At 39.9% G+C, this 21,853-nt stretch overlaps 2 protein-coding genes across 2 annotated transcripts in view; both read right to left on the bottom strand.

Annotated features, from left to right (window-relative positions):
* Positions 1–1,814: 1,814 nt before the first annotated feature.
* On the bottom strand, positions 1,815–5,841 carry EEF1AKMT1 (EEF1A lysine methyltransferase 1). The gene is made up of 5 exons (XM_053456441.1): positions 5,802–5,841; positions 4,429–4,599; positions 4,183–4,265; positions 3,620–3,900; positions 1,815–2,402 (listed from the first exon to the last, which is right to left on the bottom strand). The coding sequence occupies exons 2-5, from the start codon at positions 4,576–4,578 to the stop codon at positions 2,263–2,265; spliced, it is 654 nt and encodes a 217-aa protein (XP_053312416.1). The 5' UTR covers positions 4,579–4,599; positions 5,802–5,841; the 3' UTR covers positions 1,815–2,262.
* A 4,521-nt stretch (positions 5,842–10,362) lies between these two features.
* XPO4 (exportin 4) overlaps positions 10,363–21,853 on the bottom strand; it is a 48,249-nt gene continuing 36,758 nt past the window's right edge. The window contains exons 10-23 of the mRNA XM_053456443.1: positions 21,638–21,814; positions 20,088–20,230; positions 19,330–19,475; positions 18,862–19,039; positions 18,432–18,591; positions 17,514–17,683; positions 17,046–17,220; positions 16,547–16,840; positions 15,357–15,537; positions 15,153–15,271; positions 14,448–14,578; positions 14,110–14,227; positions 13,928–14,020; positions 10,363–10,872 (exon numbers count right to left, since the gene is read on the bottom strand). Of these exons, the coding sequence (XP_053312418.1) occupies positions 10,675–10,872; positions 13,928–14,020; positions 14,110–14,227; positions 14,448–14,578; positions 15,153–15,271; positions 15,357–15,537; positions 16,547–16,840; positions 17,046–17,220; positions 17,514–17,683; positions 18,432–18,591; positions 18,862–19,039; positions 19,330–19,475; positions 20,088–20,230; positions 21,638–21,814 (2,283 nt within the window). The 3' untranslated portion in view covers positions 10,363–10,674. The remainder of the gene's footprint in view (positions 10,873–13,927; positions 14,021–14,109; positions 14,228–14,447; positions 14,579–15,152; positions 15,272–15,356; positions 15,538–16,546; positions 16,841–17,045; positions 17,221–17,513; positions 17,684–18,431; positions 18,592–18,861; positions 19,040–19,329; positions 19,476–20,087; positions 20,231–21,637; positions 21,815–21,853) is intronic.

The raw sequence follows: 21,853 nt of genomic DNA, 5'->3' as shown, positions 1-21,853 counted from the left end.
TAGCTTGAGGTCCACAGAACCCTCGAGATTTTTACTTTTATAAAATGTAAGAAAGTTTTTTACGTAATGTAAGCATGCTTTACTGAGAGAGTGGTGGGTATGTTGAAGAGCCTCCCAGCAGAGGTAGCTTGATATTCACAGAACTCTTGAGATTTTTTTATTTTATTGTAAGAAAGTTTTACTTAATATAAGGAAGATTTACTTTAGTGAGAGGGTGGTGGATATGTGTAACAGCCTCCCAACAGAACCCGTGAGATTTTCCCTTTCCTCATCTTCGCACCACTCTCTTGTAAGTCAGTGGTTTGGTTAATAGTTTTAAAGATATTATTAAAAGTTTAGTTTTTTTTCAGTATAGATATCTATGGTATTGCAATGTTTTTTAGTTTATCTTATTTTTCTTTTGCTGTATGTAACCTCTTGAGCATCTTGGTCTTGATTGCCTCCTGGGGAGTTTGTTAATACTTATTAAGCAGCACCTGTTAGATTTATTGGACTCCTGTACCCACTTTGAACCTTAACCATATTTTCTGGGAACATTGCCAAAAATGGTAATCATAGCTACAGAAAATGTAATATCTTCTAATTAACTAACAATAGCCCCAGAAAATGCGTGAGCGAGAGATGACTCGGTTATAGCAGACAAATAAACGAATGAGGTATATTAACACAATTTCAGAGGTTTTGCCATTCGTTTTGTTTGAGTGGGGCCCCTGCTCATTATCAGAGGTTCATACGAACGCAAGGAATTGACAGAATTTGATACAAAATAAAGTTCTTACAAATCTGAATGCACAAGTCTAAATTATATGTCATAGGCGTATTTATTGAACGAACATCCACCGGGCTCTGGATGACAACCGCCCAGCCCTCAAGGGCTATATTCCTATCCATTTTTTATATCTGTCTGATTAACGTATAATTATCTTGTATGCAATATAATCGTTATTACAATAAAACTCCTGCATGTCTACAAAATGCACAGACCAGAGATGATGAGTCATGCTCTAGTGCATGGTCACCCAGGACTGTTCAAGTACTAAATACATTGATCTCTATATGTTTGCTGCATGGTATGGGTGACATAATAACCTGTGCCGTATCTGCATATACTCTATATACTATTTTTTGAGGTTGCTTGTCTTTAGTTTTGCATAAAAGTCATGTATATTATGAGGTTGACAATTTTGTGGTCAAAATTTATATTATTTGCAAATATAAATTTCCTTAAAATGCTCCTTTTCTAGACCTGTCTAAACTCTTAACAAACCCCATAGATATACTTACTGCGGTGAACACTGCCGAGAGGTTCTTGTTTCCTTTTTTTCCAGGCTGAGAAATTGATGGCTTTTTTTTCCTTAGACCCTGTTCTAGATCTTTAAATTAATGTATTTAATTAAGCCTGATAGAGCTGCATTGTTAATTAATATGTATAATTGCTTACAATACCGTGTCCCATTTCAGGACTGATCACTATATTTTGATATGTATAGACATTTGTTTTATTGAAGCTGAGTACCCATTGTACAGCACCGCAGAATATGATGGCGCTATATAAAATAAATAATAATAATGTAGTCTAATGTTTACCTGAAGACTGCATAGGTCTGTCAGCAGACACTTTTACTTTCTTGGGAATTTAGATAAGGGTTTAGCCCTTCGGATGACAAAAGTTTCTATTCATTGCAGGCATAAGCTAGCAAAGCGATAAGTGTAGATTATATATATATTATATATGTCTATATACTGGAAGCTGTTTTCAGATAATGTACACTGAATGTACTGAGCAGCACTAGCATTGTATTTCTGTATTTAAAGCCCAATATAACATATAGAATGTAAAACTAACATGCAAGGTTTTCTGGATATTAGGCATTTTAAGAATTTCATGTTTTCAGCAATATGTAACAAAATATGAAATTAAAACAAAAAAAGGTAATTTTATAAACAAAACATGTTTTAAATGTTGTAATCATAACTTAATAAAGGTGTTTTTAATTACGGATTTAAAGAAACATAGTGGCGTAAAGCAAGGTTTTACGAAACACCCAACAGATTTTTCTTCCCTATAATTCATGTGCCCCTGGGGTGCGAGACTGACAGGGAGGTCTGGCTGTGCTTTCTTTTCTACTACAGCCGGTGTAAAAACGAGTGAAACAAACTGACACGTCGAACTGCGTGCAGAAAACTGCTGCCTGGAACATCCTTTTTTCCTGCTCTCCCATTGGCTGCACAAAGCATATGTCGGAATGCAACGTTTCTAGATCATTCCAATTGGGAATCTAATCCTAGTTCATAATTGGAGTAACATCGGAATTCATTTGCCAGGTTTCTTGTGTGCTTCGGAATAAACTTGCAAATCTTGAGACCGAGTACAGCTGCTGCTAAATCTTCCATCACTGCACCTGCCCCGGAATAAAATCATCATTATACATTTATCTTGGCTAGGGTGGTGCCTAGCGAACAAAAAGTTCCAGAATAATAACAATACCATTATATATATATATATATATATATATATATATATATATATATACACACACACACACACACACACATCACACTAAAGGGCTGCTGTACGCTATGCAACTTTAAACATAACTAAATTAATTTATAACAACACCTAACATTTGTACTGCTGTTAAGTGGCAATAGGGGGCTAAACTATTGCAATTTCTTGTTCCGATGTTCTCGGCCTTCACACCACCAAAGGTTGTCAACACCGGAAGGTTTATTTAGGGTTTAGGTAAGCAAGTACCAAGATCATGCGTGCTGGATCTAAATGACCTCGTTTATCACATGGTGTCCTGTTCTGATGACCATGTCTGCAGAGAGATGTGAATTATTTAGAGTTTAAAGAGAAGCTACAAAACACGTGCATGGTCCTGCTGAGAACACGTACTGGAAAATAATTAAATCTGAACATTTCTATCATGCCTCCGTGCCCAAACTATACAGAACAAACAGAACATTTCGAAAGCAATCATTTTAAAAATGCAATGGGTAATTTAACCTCCCTTTCCCCTCAAATATGCCTACAATTTTCTGGCCTCTCGGAGTACTTCTGCAAAAGGGCGGAGCCACAGGGCGTACCATGTGCACAGCCTCTCTCCTGTTCCTCCAATCGGGCGAGAGGGTGTGCGCAGAGTCTCCCACATTTGCAGAAGTACCTGGATAACAGAGCTGAGACTGGGCAAAAGTGGATGAAGAAAGAAGAAAGAAGCAAAGCTGTGAAAAAAGGAGAAAGGGACACAGAAGCGGTCAGCAGAGAAGGTAGGGAGACTTTGACAGGGAGTGTGAGACACAGTGACCAACAAAAGTGACTTTGATTTTTGTGCCAAAAGGGTTGTCTTATATTCAGGCTTTTTTTTCTTTCAATAAGATCCAAAGTTTGGGGGTGGTTTCATGATCAGGGTCCTCTTATAATTACGCAAATATGATATATGGGTAACATAGAAAAGCATGACTAACACTAGACATCTAGAGGAGACTTCTAGGGGACGTTGTGAAGGCTAACACAGCAGCAAGAATACGCTTTGGGATATTTATAAACTGACACAGAAACAAAATGAGTAAGAGGAACATCTGAGAATCGTCACGATCTATATGAAGGGCGTCATACCTGTGCACAGCAAGATTTTGCCTTTACTGAGATATTTGATGGTTTCAGCCGTTTTGCGCAGACACTCTTCAGACAGGTATGGAGGATCAGCTATTACTATATCAAAACTATGATGTTTGAGCTTTTCTGGCAAGTTTAATGGGTTGTTGTAATCGTAGAAGATGAAGTCCTCTCCGTACACTGAAAACCGTCTGTCGTATTCCAGCAAACACATAGACATGTTCTCTGCATCCAGGCTTTTCAGTTTCTGGTAAATACTGGGAGCACTAATACAGGCAATTCTGGAACAGATACGCAAGAAACAAGACATTTATAAACCGTCTGTTTCAGCATCCGGGACAGAAAAACCTTCATCATCAACCAGTCAATCCTTCTACAAACACCACCTGTTTCAAGACTGCAGCCACAAAAACACAGGTATCTGTGATATATATATATATATATATATATATATACATATACAAATTATATATATATATATATATATACCAAACACACATATGCAAGAGAAACACAGAGAAAAAAAGACAGACATATAAAGCAATGATGAATTACTTTCATACCTGCCGTTTTCTCCACTGGCCTCAATGGCTTCCTTGGCCAGACTAAATGCAGTTTTATCGTCATACCAAAACTGGCTTAATTGCTACAATGGAAGGAAAAACAGTCAGACGAACTTTCTATAAATGGCTTTAAACGTTGTTATTAACATTTAATACTGCAGGTAAAATGTACATGACGTGATTATTAGAGAGGCACAAAGAGGTTGCGTAGTGATAAATGTAAGGATGTGTAGATGTTTTCCTTACCCAATCCTCCTCCACAGAGCCTACAGAGAACTTATCTATTCCAGATTTCAGGGCGTCTCGCTGCTGTTGCTCGGCATAAAACTCCTGCAGCGCAGCCAACGTGTCTCCAGAAAGCTGGGGAACCCCATCGTCATCATCGCCACCTTCCATTGTTCAGCAGCAAGACTAGGGCTAAGAAGAAAAACAACTCATTCACCATCCTACACATGAACAGTAACGGTGGATCAGGTGGAAAGCGTTGTAGGAAAATACAGATCCATATTGTTCAATACCTTTATACGCTAAATTACTTAATAGTGGATGTCCCCAATAAGCTACAAATGCTCTGAAAAGAAGCGAGCAGAGTGCCGGGTTGTATAGCGAGAGGCATTAGTAGCAGGAAGACGGAGGAGGTTCTGCCTCTGTACAGATCTCTGGTCAGACCTCACCTAGCGTACCGTGTGCTGATCTAACGACCGCATCTCCAGAAGGATATTAATACATTGGAGACAAAATGGGAAGTGGGTTGCAGGATAAAAGAAGTATCAAGAAATAATTAAGGCTCTCGATATGTATAGACTGAAGGAAATGTTTTTAATCACATTAAGTACAGGAGGGAAATCTATTTCAAAGGAGGAGAAATGTAGAACAAGAGGTCATCATTTAGAACTAGAGGGTCAGTTGTTTGGATCTACAGATGTTTTACTTTACTGAGAGGGTGGTAGATAAGTGGAACCCCCTCAAAGTAGAGAAGGAATTCAAACATGCTCAGATAGGCATAACGCTATCCTTAATGTAAGAGGAGACCGAGGACTGATTAAGAGTCAGGAAAATGGGCAGACTCGACACGGCGAACGGGTCTGATCTGCCGGAAAATTCTGCGTTTCAGCGTCCACTTCAGGTGTGACAGAACTATAAGTGACTACGACGAAGTCACCTATACACCACCATCAACAAATACACCGGTGTTAACAGTTAATTAAATACAACAATGTTAATTTACCTGAACCTCTATTCACCGGAGGAAATGCAGTTTACATATAATCCAGCATATATGCTGTTAACGCTCATTATTAGTAAATAAAGACACAGTTAACTCCAATAAATGAATAGCCGCCTAGACTTTAATGTAACACATTTCCGCGGAATTTATAATAATATATACACTCAATCTCATTACTATTATTACTTCTCGGCGCTACGTATTCAGCCCCTGTAGTACCTCCCTTTAAACATGGCAGCCCCCACACACGCAATGTGGGTGATCTAACTACTGTGCGGCTGCTTATACAGGAAGTGGCCATTAATGGGGATGTAAGGAAAAACACCTGAAATATACCCTATAAATCCTGTGCTGATAGAATACCCGACGCGGAAGCATAAACTACCCTCACCTGTAATTGCAGTCTACGCTCCAGGACAGTAACAACGCTGAGCGAAAGAAAAACTACAGCTCCCACCATGCTCTGTTCTGACACTGCACTTCCGGTTTCCGTCTGTGGTTGGCGGCAGCATTCATCGGATGAGCGGTGGGGGTGTAGCTCAGTCCAGCCGCCAGTAGTGGGAGCGTACGTAGGCTTCTTGTCGTGATGGAGACCTCTGCGCTCAGTTCCAGGAGGGCCCCCGAAAGGCTGTTACGTTAACTTGTATTTTTGCTTCAAACTCCATTAAAGGCATTTACTATTGTTCATGGTATTATGCGAATTCCCACTGCCAATAGTACTTTAAATTAAAGGTTACTCTTAAAATTAGCATCCGTATAATGGGATATGGTAAAGTTTATTTAAATTACGTTTAGGTCATGTACAAACCTAGTTAACATTCCAACAAACACAAAGTAACAGGGCATGCCTCTTTGCCTATAAATTATAGGAATCATTAAGTAACGGATTAATAATGATGATGTCATTTTTATTTGAAAAGGCGCAGAGGAGAGTTTGGATGAATTTTAAGTCTTAAATTGAATTCTGAAAAAATTACCCTTTACTGTTGAATCCAATGGAGAATTTATTAACTTCTTGGATGTTGCATTTCACGTTGTGGCTTCTTGTGTTAAGAGTAAGACATATTTTAAAGTTGATAGTAATGATCACAGACATCAAAGTAGGACAATATCCTAGAAATTGTAGGGAATTTGATGTTTTCTGTTAACAAACCAGATTCTCAGGAATAGGTTTCTGGGAAAAGAACTCTAATTTAAAAGTATAAGGTGAGGTGGTAAAACTGGATCGGACCATTATGCTACAGTGTTGCAGTTCTACTTAGAAGGTAATCACATTAGGGCTAAAGAAATAAATAAAAAAAAGACCTTGTGAAAGAATTGGAGTATTTTGAGAGCTGACCCCATTCTAGGTCTAGAGTTATCTTTAAATCCTACAATTATTTATAGGAAAGCTTCCAGTTTACATAACGTTATTAAGGAACAAGAGACCTCTTGGTTGGGGTCTAAACCATTAGGTTTTTATAAATATGCCCGTTATAAAGCCTTATAGGAGAGACTACGAGACCCCCTAAAGTGCAAATATGTTAACATATCTGGATCATTCCGTCCCTGTGCAGTTTAATATTTGCCATAATGGTGGTTTACTTAAACTTATAAGTATTGATGTGATTCCACCAATTTGGAAAAGGGGAGAAAGGACTCGTCGGCTTCTATATTTGGGCAAATACAGTATATATTTTATGGTTTAAATAATGTTCATTTTTTTTAATATGAGTACATTGGTAATTATATATGTTATGTTTGAATAAAGTTTATTTTTGATAGCTATTTATATTTTAGATTGAGTCCAGCATCTGGGTTAGTCTGTTTATTGTGTCGAGTCATTGGTTATTGGTCATGAAATAGTGGATATCACCCATCTATTTAAATGTCTCAACACTGGTTTTTGCCACCCTGAGGAAGCTTTCTTGAGACAAAACACGGTGGTTTGCCGGCACTCCGTTCCCTTAAGATACCGAAACCTTTCCTCTGTACTGGTTTCCCGGGACTAGTACAGCTGAACAGACGGAGGAGGTTCGTGGACGCGTTCAACAAGATCTAACTGTCTTTTGTTCAAAGACAAAAAAAATGCATTGTCTGAATGCAGTTTTTGGATGTATAGGAGTACATTTTATTACTTTATACTCCACCTTTGCTGGATGTTTGTTTAAGGACTTGGAGGTCCTTTGGGAGTTTATTTATTTTCCTCTTCCACGTCTGCTGTGAGGCTTTATTATCTACCATGCCTCAGTAAAGTAAAACTGCCTTATGTTACATTTAAACTCCTCCTTCTAGTTTTTGACTATTGCCCCTTGTCTAAACATTTCTCCTCATTTGAAAAATCCCTTCACGTGTTTAAATGTTTGTTTTATCTCCCCTTGCCGTTCTTTCACCCAAGCTGTTCATATTAAGATCCCTTAATCTTTCTTGATCATTTTTATCCTTCAAACCACTTAGTATTTTAGAAGCCCCTTCTGAACTTTCCAATATGCCAATATCCTTCTGGAGATGGTCTCAAGAACATTAAGCAATACGCTGAAATCCAGGTTGGTGATATCTACTTTCAGCGCTGAGGAATCGGCAGGCGCTTTATAAATAATTATAATATAATGTATGTAATGTAATCTACTGCTCCTCCCTGGTCCATTATGTTACTCAGTCAAATTAATTTGGCAAGATCTCAACTAACAACTAACAACTAATGACAACTAACGTGAAACTTACTAGTCTGTAGTGAGCTGGGTCTTCCCCGCTACCTTTTTTGTGACCAAGATTGCCAACCTCCAATCCCCCCCAACCTGCTCACGCCAAAACAGACCGGTTAAATGCCAAAGATTTTGCCTGGACACTCCAAAACTCAATAACTTTGGGTTTATCCCAGCAGGACCCATTGCTTTGTCTGCTTTTATTTTGGCAAATTCAAGTAGGTCTACTTCCTCTATAAACTCTCCAAGACATCTCAAATATTTCCATATTTCTTGAAATCCATTTAAAGATGCCCATGCCAAAAGACTCATTTACATATCTTCCCATTTTAGAAAAACGAATAATCTAAAATCTTAAAACTTTAGTTTTAATGCAGCGCAACACAACCTCTGCCCGTATATTAAACCCCACTGTTTGATGATCGCCGGAGCCCAATCTCCAACATTGTTATCCACAGGTAAGTCCCAGGTACCATGCCAAATACCTCCCTTTTCTGGTGGCCCATGCACAGAACTGCAAAAGATCAATGCCAGAGTAGGCATGTATATGTATCTGAACCCACTACACTAGACACGAACTTGAGGGAGAAATTGTTAGTTGAATGGAAGGCATTTAATTTCATGCGGACTAATCCTGCCCAGAAACCATGGTGAGGCACCGCCAGACAATGGCATCCAAGAACAGTGGCTGCAAAGAATGAATAGGCCTTCTCTACCAGGGCACCGTAGGTCAGAAAAACATGGATACCCTTTATACAAAAGGACTTTTGAGGAAGATGGCTTGTTAAAGGAGAGTAGGGTGATCACATCAAACGCAGAGACCATCCACAGCAGTGATAAAGTATTGTCTACACAGAAGAGCAGCTGATAATTTTGGGTGGTTCCTCGGTTGATCATTTGGTAGCTTTTTCCACAGCGAAAAGGTCTACTCGTCCCAGCTATATGTGGACTGACCTAGCCCCCGAGACACGAACAAGGATTAACATTTGCCGCAGCTGCTTCAAAGGGCTTCTTCACAGATTCAAGCTTGTAAAGCGTCAGAAAACGAGAGCCATATCATAAAGTGAAAGGGTGTATATATTTAGCAGCAGTGCCAGACACCATGTGCACTTCAAAGTCCAGGGAGGAGGACAACCCCAAGTACAAGAACGGCTGAAATCAAGGTATTTAAGTCCACAATAAGATTGATTTGAAGTCTTTCTGGACAATTAAGCTGGATATAAGCATACAGGTTGCAAAAAGCACATTTGAAAAAAGGTTCATGTGCCCCACAACATTGACGCCATTGCCCAAGATTATCCACAGGCTCCAAAAACATACTATAACCTGTGATATTTAATATTTTAATAAAAATGGTACACACATACATATGGTAAAATTCTATGTCGTTCTATCACCCTTCACTGGATGCCCGTGAAACCAGTTACAAAACTGGATTGGTCTTTGTGGTTGAAGGCGTTTTATTCCCTGCAATGTCAATACTATTTTTTGGATTGTTTTTAAAGTAGAAATTTCTCTATACAAACACAGCGGTTGGTGTTTACACTGTACATTTTATACAACTGTTTAAAAAAAAAACAAAAAAAAAAAACACGGGAAACATCTGACAGCACAGTTAGCATAATGTTCACCACCTAATGCCTCAACTCAAGAAAATAGTGTGTAGAAATTGGCAGCCACCCTCCCTTTTGGCTCCCAAAGGGTTAATTTGTATTGCTCAAACTAACAGTCCAACAGCAGGGGGGGGGGAGTCTGGGGTTGTGCAAACCGAAATTCAAGAAGTACACTGATGTACTTGCATCAAGATTACCCCAGGACACAGTGGGTTAGGATGTAGCTCCTACATGGCAGGGATCCAAGAGACTTCTTGTTGAACATTAAAAAAAAAACGTGTTTTGGGAGGAGTACCAAAACCTTAGAATATATACACATGGAAATTATTTTTAAGGCAATGAAATGGTGACAATTCCTAAGATCCGTTTTAAGAAACAAGTATAATATTTCACTTTTTGGGACCAAAAGTAGAAAAAAAACCAAAAACATAAAAACATGCGAAGCTTGGTTCATGTAGACAAAATATTTGCACATTATTTCCTTTCTTAAAATGCCATAGAACGTAACCCTGGAATCAGAAGCGAAGAAACAAAAAGTGTAAGGGGAGAAGAAAAAAAAATGTGCCATGATGGTGCTTAGAATATTCAGTCTAACAGGACTTTCCATATATAAAATAGGGGGTTGGATGCAAAAAAAAAAAAACCAAAAAAAAACACAACTTTCAGGCAACGTGGGTATGCTTCTGACCAAGGGGTGGGGAAAGGCACTGCAATTCATTAGAACAGCGCCTATTTGATTGCAGGTGTATGGAAAGTTGTTTAAAAAAATACATTTATCCATTCATCCAATAAAGCACAGAAATTGTGCTGCAGATATAGTCATATAGCTGAATTTAGCTCTAAAGTCCCCTTAGACACTTTTAAAACCACCCCGAGGATGCGCCTACAGGGCCTGCGAGCAGGTAGGGGACCGACGGCTGTCAGCTTCTTCAGTGCATTTTGTGGAAAGGGCCTACACATGAGCCTATTATTTGACACAGAGGAGGCCCCCGACGTTGGCCATGAACTCTTCCAAGCTTTTGAGAAAAGACATCTTCTGCTTTCGGTCGAGAGTCGGAGGAGTACTGCTGGCTGTTAGTTTGTTGAAGGCATCTGCTAGCCGCTGGTAAATGAGAGGATCCTGCTGGCTCGACAATAACGTTTCTACCAACTCCGCATACTCTGCCTGCAAAATAAAGAGATTAATAATGAATTAATAATTCCTGCGCTTCTACCGCAATCGCATTCGCACATCTGTGGACAATCAAAGCATTCCTTGTAAGATGGATACAAGCAAACTTTTCCATGATAAAAACATGTAATTCTGGGAAGCAGTACTGAGAATTTTTCCAATGTCTTGGTTATAAGATGTTTCAGGTGCTGTTCCACCTTCTCTGCTGAAGTTTCAAGAAGTTTGTTTTCTCTCGATAGATTTGCTCAACATGTTACCCATGCGTTGTTTCCAATAGTTTGGAAATGATTTATGCAGAAAAATGGCCGCCTCTGATTTCTATCCATCCAGAATATAGTTGAGGTTAAGAACTAAATCTTTATAACTACACTAAAAGTTGGTTTTGTGCAAGAATATTAGATTATGTTACATGTATGTAATATGGTCCCCTTTCTATGGATCAAATTTTTGTCATGCGCTCATCCACTTCTGCATTTCTTTTGATATTTAGACGGTAAAAGATCAAGGCAAACCGTGTCCACTTTACACTGCGGGTGATATTCCCCACCTCGGCATAACGGGATGTGATAAAAGGTCAACGGGTTATCGGGTTAAATGCTACCAAGCAAAAATAGTGTAATATTTATAGCCCGGTTTAGTAGTCTGATTTAGTTGACTGATACTGCGCAGGCTCGTTTTCCATCAGCGCTCGGGCATGTAGACTATTTGACAACCACCACCGAAATGCGTCTGTCATCCATATAGCTTTTAACATTCATTTATTAAAACGAACTATATGTGCTTCAATCGGTGTAATGCTTTTAGGGGTACTTGGTTTAGATCAGCAAAACATAATCCAGACCGGCTTCTATCAATGGAGATGGATGATTTAAAGTGACAGTAAAGTATCCAGTCTGGCATGGCTGCCGGGCATCTGGGAATAAACAGGTTCCTAGGATCCTTTGGGGACCAGTTAACTTGTTGTGTGTGATTTACCCACTGGGATAATGGCATGTTACCCCCCCAATAAGCATAAGTATATTGTAGGGCAGGTAGAAATGTGTGTCAAGTTAGCAGAATTCCAGGAAAACAAAGCTTCACATTGTGTTCATTATTTGCGGTTTCCCAGTGTGATTTACTACTTGAACCCAACAGTTTACTCTTTTTGCAACAATATGTGGGCTTGCGAATGGACATTTTGTAGCATAAATATTTATGTGCGACACATTCTGTGCCATTTTCTGATCCCCAAAAGGCTTCCTGGCTGTGAGAACTAAGTTCCTAAATACTAGAGGATCATAAGTAGGTCAGAACTTGCACAAAACATAAGATTAACTTAGAAAGTAGCTATTTATGCATTATTTTGTGATAAATATTCCTTAGGACAACAACAAGAGGATATGAAAGTATGGTGGAAGCCCCCTTAGAGAAAGCCAACTTTAACATGCCTACTGATTGGAAACAGATAATGAACTGCTCTAAGGTTTATGGCAGGGGCGCCCAAGTTTTTTCTGCAGTGGGCCACTTCATCAGAATTATATACGTGCGAGGGCCGCACTCATTTTTCACTGTGAGAAAATATGGCCTTTAATAAAATATACAGATTAAAATAAAGTAAATGACACAAAACCTTTACTTTTCCTCTCACTGATTTCTGGGCCTAGAAAGTGTTGTGACTACAAATTCAGGATAATTAAAAATTAAATAGTTCTATTTATTCTAGGGATGCACCAAAATGAAACTTCTGGACCAAAACATTCACTTAGCCAAAACCGAAAATTACCCTCCACCTTTAAAAATAATAATAAAAACTCACATTTTTAATAAAAGTAGGTAACACCACAATTGGACAAAAAAATTAGCAATAATAGAAGAAGGCTCCAGGCACGCAGTTGATAAAGACCTCATTGTGAGGTCGAAACGTTGTTGTCTGTTTCCTACAATAAATCTGTCTGATGGAACCCCTGCGTGCCTGGAGCCTTCTTCTATTTTTGATTTACTGGGGAGCTGGCCCTTCCTGGCACAGCTAAGCACCTGAGTTCCTGTGGGGAGTGAGTGCAGATTCCTAATTCTGGTGACAAAAAAATTAGCAATGTGACTTGGCATGATAGGAGTGTGATTGCTAACAGCAATCACACTCCTATCATACCCAGGCAACCAGTACATGCTGGTACCTAGGCATGATGGGACTGTGCTTGCTGTTAGCAATCACACTCCTATCATACCAAGTCAGCCAGTACATGCTGGTACAGGGTGGCTGTAAGTGATGTGCAGACCCCATACTGCTGTCAGCATCAATACACAAGGGGGCAAGCTAGCTAGGTTTCAGCATGTACTGGCTGACTTGGCAATCACACTCCTATCATGCCAACAGCAATCACAGTCCCATCATGCCTAGGCTCCAGCACTTACACATCCAAGCTATCACACACACACCCATTCATTCATATACTTATTCATTCACAGATTCATTCCCTCAATCACGCATACTGATTCAAACACCCTCCCCCACCCCTTTACCTGCACTGCAGCTCCTCGATGACGCTCACAGACTTCAGCAGGGGGCGCGGCCTCCCTCTGCGTTCTCTGGTACTGCACAGAGGAAGCAGTACTGGAGCAGAGTCATGTGATGTCACGTGAACTCTGCTGGGTTCCGCTTCCTCTTTGCAGTACAAAAGACCCCCCCACTGGTAAGTAGCAGGGCTCTTGTTGTAGCAGGGCTTGAGGTACGGCTCGTGTAAGATCGGTTGCCCTGGCTGCCGATCTTACGCGGGCCGCACCTTGAGGTCTCGCGGGCCGCATGTTGGACACCCCTGGTTTATGGTGTTTTATATGATATTAACAATGGAGCAGATTTCTTATGTTGCATGAATAAAATGATTTTTTTTTTACCAGAAATACTTGTTTCATTGTAATGAGCTACGGTTTCATAACCTAACAGTAAAAAACATTTCTTTAATTAAAAAAACAAAACACTAAATGTTACCGGACTGCCATATAAGTGTTAATGTCAGAGTTAAAAAACGTAAAGAATTCCACCCCGAGTGTAGTAGTTCATAAAGAGATGTACCTGATTTAGACACACAAGTGTGTAAAATGCTTCCCCCGCTGCCGTCGTCATCTCTGCGTTATGTTTTTGCAAGACGAGCATATCAAAAACCAACTGAAAAGGTGAAAAAAGCCTTATGAATACAGGCAGCAGGCTTTTTCAGGAGGCCAATCACTGCGATTAAAGGACTCCTTTGCCCTTACCTTGAGGAAGTGCCGTGTTGCCGCCAGCAGAGGAGAGTCATTGTCTTGGGCTTTGGCACATTGTTCAGCCAACGGGGTTAATGCTTCAAGGCAAAGCTGGGACACCTCTGAACTCATTCTTATACGAAGAATTAAGGATCCGCAAACTAATCCCCGTTCAACAGGCAGATTACTTAATATTTAACAGGAAATTTGAGAATTCAACAGTAACATCGCTTGTCGTTCATTATGATGGCACCACTGGCTCACCACTGAGTATTGCCCTCTCGCACATTTATCAACAAAAATGGCACATAACCCCCCCTCTAAACAGAGTTTCTCCCAAGTAAAAAGGATACGAAGTCATTCCTAGTTCTAAGGAATACATGAGGCTCTTGAATAGGTCTTCAGGAAGTTGGGGAATCTTCTCAGGAAAAATTTCACATATAAAAGTGATAAGCTTGTAGTACTGATTACAAAGTGAAGGAAACTGAAAGAAAAAACAAAAAAAAAAAACAAAGACGTGCTTAGCAGAAAGAAAGTAAAAAATATATATATATTTTTTCCGACGTTCTTGTATATGGACTTGGGTTAGAAACATAGCAGTTTAAGTTGCTAATAAGTGATTTGGGATTTCTACTTTAGAGTAGGAAAACCCTAGAAGACTAGATGGGTCGAAGGTTCTTATCCACTTATCAAATTCTATGTCTGATATATTATTCTACAGATGCTTGACTGCAAAGGTGAGCTGAGGAGATCTGTCTGGAAAGGAACTACTTGAGCATTTCTTCTTCTTTCAAAGGAGCCCCTGGTTTAATGCCTTCTCTGCTTCTATAGAAATGTTCCACCAAATCCCATTACTATGCAAGATCAAACCAGCCTTGAAGGTCACAGGTAGATGTGTGAAATAACCTTCCAGAAGACAGGGTAGAGGTTAATACAGCAAGGAAATATTGGCCAGACTAGAAGGGATTGTATATATTTCATGTCTCTGTTTCACTAAATAGGTCAAAACTAGATCCAACAAGCAACGAAGGTTACAACGATCTCACAAAAACACATACCTTCAGCAGGTCTTGAGACATTAAGGGCAGCACGATGTTAACTCCATATAACACAACATCAGCTGCAGATACTGGCCTGTTGGTAGCTTGTCCTTGCTCATGAGGTCTAAACACCTCATCTAGAAGAAATCAGAGGATTAATATACAGGAGACGAACACCAAACATGTAAAAGCATATTTAGCTGTAACTCAATATATGGATACCTGTATCACTAAAATCAATAAACTCTTTAGAGAGAAGGTTGGTGAGAAGCTCCATGATGAGCAGAAGGTCCTGGTACTGGTCCTCCTCGGCAGTCACGTCAATGCGTTTCCTGCCCAGGTTATTTTTGGAATATACTTGCAGCAGAGTCAAGCAGGCTTCATACAGATTCATGGCTTTGGACTGAAGAATAATTAGAAATATGTTGAATGTTACTTTGAACAAGAAAACACTTTGATTTCGAGGATTAACTATTTCCTGGTAGTAAACGAGCAGTGCATTAGAAATTTAAAAAATAAACACATGCCAAATACAGACGGCGGAGTACTCAGGGACAGCAAAAGAATTCCATCAGAACCCAACCTTTTACCTGAATCAAAAGAAAGGACCACAGAGTTCCCAAGTTTAAGCATAAACATAGTAAAAATATGGACTCTTGGTGATGGTCCACTAAATCAAGGTAGGCAGCAACAGAAGAGAATACGATTTCATTCCACGCAAAGCAAAACATCTGCTATTACTCCATCTGGTTTTTGCAATATCCAACCGCAGGATCAGTTTAAGCTTTCCATTTTTAAGGAAAGCCATTTGTCTCCTGGAAGCTTTCATGACCAATAAGGAACTAAGTCCTAACTCTGCGGTACCATTCTTATCAGAGCTTAGAATGCAAAAATAAAATACTTTTAATGGGGTTCTGACACACCTGCCTCATCCAATGGCATCTACAAGTCTATTACCCATTTTGGAGAAGTTTGACCATTCTGGGTTAAAAGACCATTTTCTAGTTTAATAAAAGTTACGCCTACTGAATTTCCAAATCATTTGTAAAATAAGACATACGATTATCAGCTGTTTCATACAAACTGCAAAAGAAGTAAAACTGAAAACATTAATATGATGTAAATATGGTTTTGGTGTACCCCTACACTAGGTATATGCCTCACTGTATATGCTTAGTGTGTTTCAACGGCCTATAAACAGGGCTCTCTCTGGCATTTGCTTCATTGTCGCAGTCTGTGAAAGGAGCTTGTAATGACCTATAGGTTATCCTTAAGCTCTGTTGTATGAAGAAATCCCGTATGAAGTACAATTCAATTTTCTACTATGCAGTCAACTATCTTGCTGTAAGTTGACTCATTTTCCCCTGACACTTGATACAGGGCACAGAAAGCATTACATGTATGTTACACACCTCTCCCAGATAGCAGATCTGTTTATGGGCAACCTCTACAAACACTTCTATAATTAGGTTCACAGTCTCTGGTGTGTTCTTGTAGACTTCCATTAAGCCGATGCAGTTCGTTAGAAAGTCCATTAGGAAATTGAATAGGATTGCTACATTGTCTATCTGAGTGGCCTCTGCAATACCACAGAGAGCTTCCAGTGTGGCTGTGATCTCCTGCTTCACTTCTTCTTCTTGGCAAATCTGCTGGAAGTTCTCTTGATTTATCACATTCAAAAACCTCTGCTGAAGAGGCTGTAGGACCTGTTAAAAGAAAGGAGCCATCTTCAGTGAATTGGTTCAAGGTAAAATATGTGCACCGTCCACATCTGACATCTGTGTGCAATAAAGTATTTTGTGTGGTCTACAAAAATAACTAGTGCACCAAAACATAGGAAAAACCCATTACAGATCAGTTAAACCATTTTCACGTAGGCGTAGAAGGCACTGTATACGCATGTTTTCTTACCTCTGTCCAGTACTGTTGTTTTGTGTCCGAGTCCATTTGAGCAAATCCTCCAAGTACTAGAGCCTTCATCAGGGTCCTCTGCACCGAGCTGGACAGCAAGTGGAGGGGTGGACTTCTCCGTGCAAACTGTTTGGCCAAGTTCCACCAATTCTCACACTGAATCACCACATTGGCCCTATAAACCCATAAGTGTCGAGCACATTAGAGAAATAAAAAAAAAAATTGCCATGGCAACAAGACAAAAAATGGATGTGATCACACGTCTGCAGCCACTCATTCTTTCTGTACATCATAACATTATAAGCATCTATAAGGCACAAAAACAAAAAAATATATAGTGCCTCAAATCTCAAGTGTGTTCTCTTCTTTTCTACAGGCTGGATAACAAAATCTGTATATGAAAGAAGCATATTTACAGCATCTGTTAGAAAGTACCCACTAAAATATAGTCTGTGGAAACATCCTTACCGTTCTCTCCTTTCCACCAGAGTAACCAGTAACTGGACAGTGTCATTTGCCAGTTCCTGCTCCGAACTCCACACGGAAAGATTGCTTATGACTTTCTCTAGAAGGTAACCAATGATCCACTGAGAGCCTTCTGTATCTGCCCCAAACGCTGTATTAAACGGTAGGCTGATCTGCAGTAATTGGAAAAGTTGACAAATGTTGTCGCATCCGCGAGTGGCCAAAAGAAGTAAGCAAGCGGAACGCATCCTTTATCGCAGGACACATTTGCTAGGGTAATCGCTCATAATTCACAGTCCTCCATTATTTAATGGATGAATAAACCAACCACATTGCCTCAACCCTACCGATCACACAAACGTTCAATCTCATGGTTGACATGGTCCCATATATCGCACCTACAGCTCTAAACCCCATTTGCATGTCCGTTCCAGTCACATATCGTTGTTCATAGGGGAGGATGATAATCCAGAAGAATTGCCAGGATCCCCAAGAAAACTATAAAAGGGCAACTTTATAGCTTGTAAATGATGAACTTTGGATAGTGTTACAGTAAAACACAGGAACTCATCAAACAGCAATTCACCCACAAACTGTAAACCTCCAGAAGAGCTGTGCCATTAAATGAAAGGATCCTCCATGTAATCACACAGATCAGAAGTTCCCATCAGATGTCAGGAAGGTGCAATAAGTCTACACTTCCTTATGCATTTTAAGCCCAACAGTGCTTATCTACGTGTGAAAGGCTGAATATTTTGGTGATCTTCACACTATTTGATTATGTGTTTAAGGTAATTCTTATAAAATGTTAACATCTGCATCACAATACTACTGCTAAAGGAAACTACGGTTTGAGGAAGGATGGGAATTTGTGGTCATGGTGTTAACTGACAGTTAAGGAAGAGAGCTCATGTACGTTACCTGGTCATACAGCTTTTCATCAACAAGAAGGTAGGTCTTTGCCCATCGCTTCAGGAACCATACAATATCTTTTCCCATCTGGGGGCTTAAGAGGTGCGTTAAATCTGCCCGTGTGGCTCGGGACTCTACTTCGGATACCCTCAGAACCGCAGATACCAACCTGTACAGTGACAATGGTGTACAGTTATTCATCTAACCGCTGTTGCCGCTATAGGGCTTCCCATCCAACATCGTACACTTAAAAGAATTAGTTTCTTCCTACGGGCTCATATTAAACATAACAGATGAGTCCTTAAATAAAATCTGAAGAACTAAATGCCCTGTGGGATTGTTTCAAATGTTATATAGGGACTATATTGCCCCAAACCCCCAGAGATGAATGAATACTAAAGAATTTGCTAACATAACACAATGTGTCCTGCAGGCTTACCTGATAACGGAATCAGTTCTATTGCACCCTGGTATAGATGAGGCTTTCTCTCCAGGAGATCCCAGAATCTGCAGGGTTGTATTGATATCCACCTCTGTTGACTGCTTGATTGAATATTCCATTACTTCCGGAGGTATTAAAGGAGTCTCTCCCTGAGTATCATCTGCTAAGAGGTAGCCTAATTTCAAAAGGGAGGAAAATGATAAATAAAACATTTGGGTGCCAAATGGTTGTCACTAGCATTCAGCACATCGAAAGAACTAAGAACTATTATCATCAGTGATAAATCTCTATCTCAATACACTAAGGCCTAATTAGGAGAAAACTGATTTCACATTAATGGCCCAAAACATGAATGTGTTAATGGCCCAGTGTGGCTTTGGGTGTGGGTTCAATGCAATATTGGGAAAGTGAAATGGTGATGGATTATTGTTAGGTCCAAGAAGTAATTAAGGTTGTCGCACTTACCTGTAACTAAAATAAGCCAGTGAATGTCCTCGTACAGGTCATCCAGCACGTTATTCTCTGAAGAGCCTGACCCGGGGGAGGCCAGTATGTGTTGCTGGTGCCTTTGCAGCTGCCCATGAAGTCTGGTCACCCTGTCCTCTAACAAGCTAAAAGTGAGACACGACAGCTAGGAGTTATCTCCCACATCAGATTATCTTCAAGCAGACTTCTATTGGGCGTTAACAGCACAATAAAGGAGCTGAACCCTGTCTTCCCCAAGATGGTGTCTGACCCATGAAACGCATCTCTTAACCACAAATACCACGGTCAATGATTTTAGAAAGTTACCCGATCACATATAAAGGACGGTCAATCCTTTCTTGAAAGATTCTACACATGAGCTGAACATGAAGGAAGAATCTACCCTGGTCTCTGAGGGTACAGGAGGTCATCGGTTACCACGAGTACATTAGTTTTGTTTTAATAGTTGCATTAACCTATTCTCAAATGTAACCCCCACCCTGGACTGAGTATGGTACATCAGGCAGCCTTATATCTGCCTTTCCCTTGCCAGCATGCAGCTACACCAATAGAAAGTTTCACTGATTTCGATGGGATTTGTTGATAGGATTGTCCTCTAAGTTGCACACTGCCTTTGTACACAACAATCATGAGATTAGCCTCAAATGCATCAAAATGATACTCAAATCATAAAAATAGTTATATGAAAGGTCATGGGAAATGTATATATCAAACTTGGAGTTGGGACTGAAGTCTACCTGGTAAGCAGGGGTATGCAGTGTTCTGCTGCTATCCGCCCAAGCATTCCCACGCTTGCCAACTGGTCGGAGAATAATTCGCGGTCATCCTCCTGGATTTCATTTATTTCTTCCTCCTCCCGGGAGGCTACACCATTTGCAGTCTGGACATGGAAAAGGGGTAGAAATCCGGTATGAATTGCATGCATTTAACTTAAAATTAAACATGTCACAGGCAGTTATACTGAACGAAAAGATAATCCACTATAAGAATAAATAGACTCAACAAACGATATATAACTCAGACCTCCAGGAGATATCAGGTTTATGGAATTCCACAATGAAGCATTTAACATCCTAACATGAAAAAAATTGAGCTTGCAAACTTTGTTGCATTTTCTTTTTTGGAAAACCTTTTATATATAATAGATATAAAGACATAGAACATATTACAAATCTATATTAATGTATATATGTGTAATATGTTCTAGGTCTGTTATATCAGCCCATTCTTTAAAACAAAATACATTGACTTGTGGGACTTGTGAGTAACTGAGCTGTGTTCCTTTCGCAACCAATCTGAGAGGCACAAACATTTTTTCAGACTCCTAAATCTAAATTCTAAATCAAACACTGAGAATTAAGTTAGGAACCAACACCACAATTGTAGGGGCTCCGGCTTAAAGGATTTGCGAAGCCCTGCCTTTATGAAGCGGAAGAGGGGCTAAGTATGCTAGAGGGGGCTGCCGCACACTTTAACGCGGCTTGCTAAACACACTTTCCAGATTCCGAGCTCTCCTTAATCTAAACCACCAAACACTTCTCTTTTGGCGACTTCAAAGCTGCAGCTGGCGCTGCCTACAGCTTCGCATCTATCCTTAAAGCTCTGACCACCGCTTTGAATCCAAACAAGTAGCGAGCTGGAATGTCAGCTGTGCTTTAATTTGTTACTTTGAGTTAAATATCTTATTCAGATGAGATAGGCTTGAGCAAGCTATGCCTTGTGTGCAATAACATCGAGAGTCAATGATGGTAAAATCCGATTTTACTTTTGGTTTTTCAGGGATAAAAAAAACCCAAAACAGAAAACTTTGTATTTCAGATAAAAATGAGATAAGAGGTTCGTTGGACGTAACCGACAGCGCCATTACTGGCGGCTCATTTTGACCACTTTTCCCTTTGTAATTTGTTTTAAGTAATTTATGTTGAAATCAGGAGATGGAAGGCTTGCCTCTTTTATAGTGTGAATTGCTGAAAGTCTGTATGAGGATAGAACAGCTAAATTATTTAAGAGTTTAACTATAAGTCATTGGCTTATTGCAAAAGATACCCCAAAGTGGGATTTCCTCAGCATACCTACAGCCCTGACATTTTAGACAGCCTAGAAGTATTGTCCTCTTCAACCAAGCAAGGTACAGAGCTGAAAAAAGGAGCCTCTCATGCCAATATTTATTTGGTGAAGTTCCTTATGTACCGGTACATACCTGGATGGCATACCAGATGAACGTAACATGAAAATAGTCCAGAAGAACATAAGTATTACTAGGTTCTAGGAACATTAACAAACTTACCAAGTTCCTTGTGCCCTCGGGAGCTGCCAGGTGACACTGGATATAAGAGTTAAAGACCTGGACAGCATGTTGGGTGAAAAAGCCCTTGTGGAAATGTTTATCGTCTTGTACCAAGGTGAGCCAGGATTCAAGCAGCTTATCGTAGGCTTCCATGTACACCATGTCATCTTTGTCAAGCTGCAGAAACAGAAGATAGAACTTCAGAGGTGCTCAACC

The sequence above is a fragment of the Spea bombifrons genome, chromosome 2 (genome assembly GCF_027358695.1).
Source record: "Spea bombifrons isolate aSpeBom1 chromosome 2, aSpeBom1.2.pri, whole genome shotgun sequence".
Lineage (NCBI taxonomy): Eukaryota > Metazoa > Chordata > Amphibia > Anura > Pelobatidae > Spea > Spea bombifrons.
Note: the sequence above shows the minus strand (reverse complement) of the source record. Positions and strands in the feature narration are given on the sequence as shown.